This window comes from Salvia splendens, chromosome 6, assembly GCF_004379255.2.
Source record: "Salvia splendens isolate huo1 chromosome 6, SspV2, whole genome shotgun sequence".
Taxonomy (NCBI): domain Eukaryota; kingdom Viridiplantae; phylum Streptophyta; class Magnoliopsida; order Lamiales; family Lamiaceae; genus Salvia; species Salvia splendens.
Genome location: NC_056037.1, coordinates 30,328,914 through 30,338,375, shown reverse-complemented (window position 1 = coordinate 30,338,375; position 9,462 = coordinate 30,328,914). Strand labels below are relative to the sequence as shown.

Here is a 9,462-nt window from a genome sequence, read left to right as displayed (position 1 = left end):
ATATATATATATATATATATATATGGGAGCGTTATTCTCCTTTTCACATCTTAGATCATTTTCCTTCTTAATATTACGCATTAGATCTAAGGCATCAACGGATCAGATTGATTCTATAAAACTGGTTCCGGGTTGCATTATAGAAGGTGGTTGTATGCATTACAGGGTTATTATTGACATTTGACGGAAAAGTAACTGCCACATTTTGGTATCTGCGAATAATGCACCACATGGTCACGAGTAATGCATATAATTGACTATATAATGCACAATATGTGAACTGCAATGCATACGAATAAGATGTACCATGTTATGATGTTTGGACACACGTTTCTTGTTTCCCATAAGGGTTTACATGTCTACGTACTATACCCTAGCCCCTAAGCTTATTAAACCCTTAGGGGAAACAAGAAACGTGTGTCAAACATCATAACACATCACATCTTGTTCGTATGCATTGCAGTTCACATATTGTGCATTATATAGGTAATTATATGCATTACTCGTGACCATGTGGTGCATTATTCGTAGCGGTTTCCAGCCATTATTAGATTACTATTGTACCCTCATAATGCACAAAATAGGACAAATAATGCAACACGGGATTAATTACCCAATGTTGATCTGGACCGTCCATTTCTCTAATCTAATGGCTGATATTAAGAAGGAAAAAGGAGGAAATATAGGAAAATGAAATGAATACATCCCTATATATATATATATATATATATAGTTGTTATCAATGTCGAACCAATTTTAAAGACCGAACTAGAGACCAAATCTGGGCCATTAGATCTAGTTTTTTTGATGAGATGTGCTGCTGTGTAAATTTTTCGGTCTTCATTACAAGCCCATTTTACTTCATTGTATAGGTTTATTACTCCATTCCGTTCGTAATACCTTGAAACTACAACATGTTTTTACTTTCTTCCAGTAGGTTTTGAAATGATTCAACATATGTTTCATTTGAATTCATTGACCTGAGTTTTTACTTTATTTACATTAAAAAATGCACTTTATTCAAGTGCGTTTATTACTTCATTCAGAAACGTTATTACTTCATTGGATAAGGTTTTTACTTCATTCCAGTAGGACTTCAAATGCTTCTACACATACTTCATTCCAATAATTTATTACATCATTCTATGTGTTTATTACACCATATCAGCGTTGTGGCGGTGGTGATAGATATTGTAGAGAGAAAGAACGGCACGCGACGGCGAAACCGCATTTACGTACTGGAATGAAGTAATAATCCTACTGGAATGAAGTAAAAACCAACTGGAATGAAGTAAAAACCTACTGGAATGAAGTTAAATCTTCGTAACATGTTAGTGTGACTTATTTACCTTCGGATGAATTAAAATAGGCTCGTGATGTAGGCAAAAATAATTGATAAATTTGTGTCTCTCATCCATAAAAAACTAGATCTAAAAACCCTAATTTGGTATGGTTCGGTGGTTCGGTCTTAAAGAGTGGATTTGTGAATAATGTGACTATATATATATATATATATATAATGGCGGATCCAGGATTTAATAATCGTGAGGTCGAATTAAACAAGATAATAAATATAATATTAGATATATTTATGCAAAAATACATAAAATATAAATATCACAATCTTTTGTTATGCGGTATAGTTTACTTTTACGAATATCAATATTTTGAAATCGATTCAAATTTTTTCATTGGGAATAGGTGCAAACGCCCTCCTTCTCATTCTATACCATTAAAATGGCATTCAACCAGTCATCTTTTATCTTATTTTGTAGCTCTGACTTCACAAATTTTGTTATTGAAAACACTCTTTCAACATATATTGTGTTGTTTTTTCGTTATTGGTATAAAGTAAGATCATTTTAATCCTTCGACAAACCAATGGGGATTACTAAAAGTAGGATAACACGATCAATCCTCTAAAAAAATTATAATTTATATTCTCTCTTTAATACTCCCTTCGTCCCATAGTAGATGTCACACTTGGGAGATGGCACGAGATTTTAGGAGATGTTATTTTGTGTGTTAAGTGGTGAGAGAATATATAATTTTATAATTGATGTGAGAAGGAACTTTTTCCAAAATAGAAAATGTGACATCTTTTGTGAGACAAATTAAAAAGGAAAGTGTAACATCTACTATGAAACGGAGGGAGTACTAATTAATCACATTCTATAACATTTTGAATTTAATCTCATTAAGGATAAGGCAAATAAAACAATTAAATCAATAATTTAAAATTTAAATGCTTTATGAATACTTATTAGGCGTTAAACAATGGGTGGTAGGCCCATTTTGTGCCAACTTAATTAGTACTACTCCTACTATATAAAACATATTGGAAATTGTGCCACCTTAATTAGTATGTGAGGTAGGCCCATTTTATGAAGCCCAATTACTTGGTAAGAATCAATTGTTTTTATCTTCTTCTCCGCAGCAGATTTAGCTCACAGCAGCGAGCCAGTCAGCCAGAGACTTGGGGCAGGGGAGTTGGCACCGCGGGGTCGGCAGTTGAGGGAGGGTAATATCCGGCGATTCTACGACGATGGTGGTGGGGTCGGCCGACCCAACCATTCTTAAGTGTAGAACCTAGAACTCTACATATTTTATTCATTGGATGAGGAAAAAATGACGGTCAAGATTAAAAATCATACATATTAGACTATGTTTTCACGACATTCCGGACTCAACATGTGAAAAAACTCACATGTTGATGGAAGAATGAATGAAACGAAGAAGAGTCCATGCATGCTTTATTTTTTCACTTCTCTGCATTCACCCATTAATAATAGTTTTGGTTGTAATGGGAAGTTGCTGTGCAAATCAACACCATTGGATTAAAAGATCTAACGACCTTCGTTTGGCATTTGTTCTACGTTTAAAAATGGTTCTATCTTGATCACAATATATACAAAACAATCTAAAGTGTATAACCTAGAATTACATTTCATCCATTGGATGAGGAAAAAGGATGGTCAAGATCAAATTTCATACATAATCACAATGCATCGGTTATAACCACCCCACTAACCACCCCACTAATCATGTTTTCAATCCAAATTTGGCCTTGGTTCTACATTTAAGATTGGTTCTACATTTAAGAATGGTTCTATCTTGATCACAACCCTATATATATATATATATTGAGGGTCGTTATTCTCTTATTCATCCCTTAGATCCTTTATTCTTCTTAATATGGGCCGTTAGATCTCATTCATCAACGGTCCAGATGATCTGCATTATTACACTATAATGGTGCATTATTAGTCGGTGTGCAGTATTCAATTGAAAATCTGCATTATTACACTATAATGGTGCATTATTAGTCGGTGTGCATTATTCAACTGAAAATCTGCATTATTAAATGACACGTGGCACCAATCTAACCGTCGGATGACAAAATCGTGGGGCTGAGATTAAAAAGAACAAAGAACAAAAGATACAAAAAGGAAATGAATACATCCCTATATTTATATATATATGTATAATGTATATGTGGTGTATAATTGTATAAACAAATGAAATATAGCATATATTCATATATAATGAAAAATGGACATAGTATAATGTGTCATGATTTATGCATTTAATTGTTAATGAACTTTGTTTCAAATTTTGAATGTAGGTATTTGTTGAAAATTGAAAATGGATCGATATTTTAAGAAACTTTCTCCTAGTATTGCTGCTTCATCTTCGTCAGTTAATGGACCTACGCTTCTTCTTCAACCTCAAGAGTCATTGAATGAAGATAAACTTGAAGCTGATCCAGAAAATATTCCAAGTGATCCAGGGAAACGACCTGATATAATGAGATATCTGTCAAACTCAATAGAACGGGTGCGTAGAGCTTACTTACTTAAAGGTCCATGTCAACCGCGCGAACATGATTTTCCTCCAAGAACTGATGGAAAGCGACAACGTAAATTTGTCACGCATTGGTTTGATGAATTCAAAGATTGGTTGGAGTATCGTATTACAAAGGATGCAGCATATTGTTTATATTGTTATCTCTTCTCTAGACTCCATGGAAATGGACAAGTCGCTTTTGTATCTGGAGGATTTACAGCCTGGCGCAAGAAAGAAAGGTTGAGAGATCACGTCGGGGATCATACAAGTGATCATAATAAGTGTAGATTAGCATGTCGAGATTTGATGAATCAAGCCCAACACATCGAAGTGTGTATATCTAAACAATCAACAAAATCTAAGCTTGAGTACCGTCGCAGATTAGGTGCAACTGTTTTGTCTCTTCGCTATCTTATCAAGCAAGGATTACCCTTTCGAGGAAATGATGAGTACGATGAATCCTTGAATCAAGGTAACTTTCTTGAGTTTTTGAAAGTTGTTGCTTCTTGCAGTGAAGAGATAGATAATGTTGTACTGAAAAATGCAACTGCAAACCTCAAACTGACATCATCGGATCTTCAGAAAGACATCATTAATGCAGCTTCTGTTGAAACATCAAAACTTATTGTAGATGATATAGGAGACAACTCTTTCTCCATATTAGTCGATGAGTGACGAGATGTGTCCGTCAAAGAACAAATGGGTGTTGCGGTACGATATGTGGATAAGAATGGATGTCTCAATGAACGTCTTCTTAGTATTGTGCATGTCAGTGATACGGTTGCAACCACACTTGAGAAGGCACTTGATTCTTTGTTATCGACTCATGGTTTAAGTGTATCAAGTTTGAGAGGTCAAGGATATGATGGTGCAAGCAACATAAGAGGAGAATTCAATGGGTTGAAAAGTTTGATTCTCAAGAGAAATCTTAGTGCTTATTATGTGCATTGTTTTGCACATCAGCTTCAACTCACAATTGTTGTTGTTGCTAAAAAACATACAAGTATTGGGTCTTTTTTTTATTTCTGTCACCCGTTTGTGTAATATTGTTGGAAGTTCATGTAAGCGCAGAGATGTGCTACGAGAGAGTCAAAGAGCGAAGGTTGTTGAAGGGATTGCAAGTGATGAAATTAATACCGGAAGAGGATTAAATCAAGAGAAGTCATTGACACGACCCGGAGATACTCGTTGGAGTTCGCATTATGGTACTCTCATCAACTTGATGCATTTATTTTCTTCTATTAATGATGTTCTTGAGTATGTTGGGGAGAATGGTTATGAGGATGCACATAGGGCTGAAGCTTTGGATGTGCAAGAAATTCTAAATCATTTTGAGTTTATCTTTGTGTTGCATCTTATGAGGAAACTCTTGGGAATTACACATGATCTCTCTCAAGTTCTACAAAAGAAGGATCAAGACATTGTTAATGCTATGAATCTTGTCAAAGTAGCAAAAACACGTTTACAAGTAATGAGGGAAAAAGGTTGGGAGGTTTTGCTTACTGAAGTTACAAAGTTTTGTAGAACAAATGTGATTGATGTGCTTGATATGGAAGATGAGTGTGTAGTTAGAGAAAGAGGAAGGCGTAAAATTGAGAAAATAAAAAATCTCCACCATTATCGAGTTGAGTTGTTTTGTTCAGTCATTTATATACAAGCTCAAGAGTTGAATCACCGGTTTAATGAAGTCAACACAAATTTACTTCTGTGTATGACATGTTTTGATCCTAGAGACTCATTTTCTGCATTTGATTCAGAGAAGCTGCTTCGCCCTGCCAAGTATTATTTATCTGAATTTTCTGAAGTTACTTTGTATGAGCTTGAAAGTCAGCTTGATAACTTTATTTTTGATGTGCGCACAGATGAAAGGTTTTCAAAAGTATCGGGAATTGCAGGTCTTGCTCGGAATATGGTTTCTACAAGGAAACATGAGAATTTTCCGTTGGTTTATTTGTTAATTAAACTGTCATTGCTCTTACCCGTTGCCACTGCTTCAGTAGAAAGAGCTTTTTCAGCAATGAAGCTCGTTAAGACTTCTCTACAGAATCGTATGGGAGGGCAGCTATTGAATGATTGCTTAGTTCCTTATATTGAGAAGGATGTGTTTGTTAATGTAACTAATGAAGCTATTATGCAGCGGTTTCAGAAGATGAAAAGTAGAAGAGGAGTGTTATAATACCATTGTATGGAACTATGTGTTTACAACATTATATTTATATTATGTAATATTATTTATGTTTCATTTTATAATTTGAATTTTTTATTTGGACCCTCCAACCGTAAAATTCTGGCTTCGTCACTGGCCACGTCATATGTTCCACATCTTTGACTATTCAACAGCCATGTCATATGCTCAACGGATTTGACTAATCAAATCAAATCTAAATTCCAAAACGCAATTAGGTCACACAGAAAACATGCAATTAATTCACTCATCATTTAATTCACATACTTATGGCATTAAAAGCATTAAAAGCAAAAATTTTATGCTTCGCAAATTAGGGTTCCGAAAGTAGGGCGTTACACAAACAGGAGAGCTAGAAAAGAGGAGAAAGAAAGCAATACCAGAGCAAGAGATCTAGGAGCAGATCTCTTTTCCAAAGAACCAATTACAAGAGAAACCACGGTAGGAATAGAGGCCTTGAGCAGTTAAAACCACAAGCCTCGGCTGATCCTAACGTGGCTCTGATACCACTGTTAGGGATCGACCAGCCGAAGGCTAAGGTTGAATGACCTAAGTACACTCAAATATTGAGAAGATCAACCCTCACTGAACAGATCAATTACAGAGGTGTAGATCTAAACTAACTAAACGATTAGATCCTCCTGAAACATCAATACACGGTTAGTGACTTCAAGGAAACCATAAACTCCACAAATTACAAGTGATGACAGTAATCAAAATAAATCATATCAGAAAAACAGTAGGCTCAAGTTGCACTTCGTACAACCGCACAGGTTCTTTTAATACCGAGCCCACAATATCCCAAATCACAGTTCGATCTACCATAAGGATGAAGGTGTGACAAGCAGACCGCAGTCTACCAAGTACTGTATCTCAGAAACCCTAGATCCAGTAGCCTTACTGAAGAATCACCTCAAGAACTCACACCACACACATCAGGTATTCCCTCGCAGACACTCTCACCAACAGCAAAAACCTCACAAATGGTTAAGAATCACATACCAGAAACTAGAGGTTTCAACACCACTCCTCACTCGCACACACTAGTGTTTACACACAAGAACAGAGAGGAGGAAGATTTCAAGCCAGAGCACAGAGAAACACTCAAGGGACAAAACCCTAGAAATATCAGAGAGAAGCTGCAGAGAGAATGGAGAGTGAAAAGTGAGGAAGAGAGATTAGGGTTGGAGTATATAAATGACTCAACCCTTTCCACGGCCTAACAGCCAACACGTGGCACCTGGCTCAAACACTTGGGCTAAACACACATAAAGCAATGAGTCACTGGATCTCAGGCACCGTTGCAATGTTGGCAAATCTGGGCTTCTTCAATAAGGGGTCCTACACCATCACAACTTACTATAACTTTAACTATAATTATATAGGTTTGGGTAGTTTGCACTATAACAAATTAAAAGAAAGCTGAAACCAACTAATCTACAAGAAAATTGAAACAAATTTGGGTTAAAAGTTTAAGTACCATTTGCAGATTTCATGTGCAACGAACAGATAATCCATGACATTAAGCTACATAGTTGACACTGTACTAGGGTCGAAGTATAATAATTTTGCTTTATAACAGATTTTATTTATATATGAGATAAATTTGAGGGAGGACATTTGCCCCATCGTCCATGTGTCCAATTGTTATGTGTCGCAAAATCAATTAGTAAGTGCAGTGTACGGAAAATGGTGTGTCAAACTGCCACGTAATACCATTTTTGACAAGATTGAACCTAAGCTTAACCAAATCAATTTATTTTTAGAGAAAGCTATTGGAAAAGGATCAACTAGTGCTTAAATAAAGTTGGTAAAAGAAATGTGATGACATTGTTAGAGCATCTCCAATGGCGGACGTCCGGTCGGACATCCGGTCGGACGTCGCGACGGGCGACCGGGACGTCCCCCATTGTGGCGTTTAGGTCGGATACGGACGTCCCGTGAGGACGTCGGGTGTCCTCGGACGTCCCGGCGACGGGCGGGCGGACGTCCGCCACTGTGGCAAGGGTCGGACGTCCCGGTCGGACGTCCGGAAATTATTATTTTTTTTTAAAAAAAAAACTCTATATATACGGCTCGTTGAACTTCATTTCAACGCGGAGTGAGCCGGGGATGTTGGATTATGTATTTTTGCCCGTATTTTGCTTTCCCGTATTCCGTGTCAAAATTATATTTCCGTTTTTACGTAATTAAATTATTGTGATTTTTTTTATTGCCGGATGTCCTAGTGGGAAGGGCGATGGGAAGGGCGGATTGTGCAGGGGATGTCCTAGTGACGTGGCAGTGGGATGGGAAGTCCTAGTGACGTGGCAGGAGATGTTTTTGGGATGTCCTAGTGGATGTCCTAGTGGGATGTCCGCCCACTGGAGATGCTCTTATAGGCAACCCCACTCATAATTGTCTTTATGCAATTCTATGCTTTTTCATCCTCGTCGAGTAGCCGCATTACTTTTGAATTATAAAAGGTCAATAATCATAGGTTGTGAAATTTGGTAGAGGGCTAGGTGCTGAGGCAGTTTACTGGTCATGTGGAGTTAATTAGAATTAGCCCCTCTGATTTACTAATCTTATATAAATATTTCATGCATGATATGTGAATTAAATCATGTATATGTATATATGCTTATCATCTTGAGCATCACTAGCTCAAATTATAATTAAGTACTACTATAATTAATTTAAAATAAAATAGGAGGAAGATGTTATAAGCCAATCAATGGTGAGCACCAGCAAAAAAAAGGGTAAAAGGGGATGATGTGTGATAAGAGCCCTTTATATTGAAGAAAGAAAGCAAAGAGCATTGAACAAGTTGAATATTGAAAAGATGTACTACTTCCAATTCAGGATGTGATAGTGGCCATTCAATTTACATAGAGGCCAACATTTCTTAATTACTAATACATCAAAGGACTATAAAGCCATTGCTCCATTATATATGCATCTTTCCATCATTGTTAAAGAGTCCAACATTTTGTTGTGATTTGTTAATATATGACTATTGGATGTACCATCTGCCTCTGTTAAAGAGGTCCAACATTTTGCAGAATATAGGATTGTAATAAAATTATTTACACAACCCTCAACCTAGTTTGTTTTCAGGACATCCCGAATTAAGTCCACAAGACTAGCACATATATAAGGATTTGGGGAGGATCATATTTGACATCTTTTACATTTGGGAGAGCAAGAACACAGAAAAAACCTCAGGTTTCCCACACCAAAGTGAAAGCAACATTTAGAGATTGGTCATCTTATCAATTCATCATTCACTGGAGAATTTGTCTAGATTATGGTATATACTATTGTATCTGTAGAGATTAGGGTTTTGAGTTTAGCTAGTCAATTCTCCGAATTACTCCTAACAGAATTTGAATTCAACCATATTTTCCAGACTTTGTTTTCTTGTTTGATTTTCTGCAAAATAATTATTT

The 9,462-nt window shown here is 36.3% G+C and overlaps 1 protein-coding gene across 1 annotated transcript; it reads left to right on the top strand.

The window, feature by feature from the left end:
• Positions 1-4,545: 4,545 nt before the first annotated feature.
• LOC121809089 (zinc finger MYM-type protein 1-like) lies at positions 4,546-6,022 on the top strand. The gene is made up of 2 exons (XM_042209637.1): positions 4,546-4,856; positions 4,918-6,022. The coding sequence occupies exons 1-2, from the start codon at positions 4,546-4,548 to the stop codon at positions 6,020-6,022; spliced, it is 1,416 nt and encodes a 471-aa protein (XP_042065571.1).
• The last annotated feature ends 3,440 nt before the right edge of the window (positions 6,023-9,462 follow it).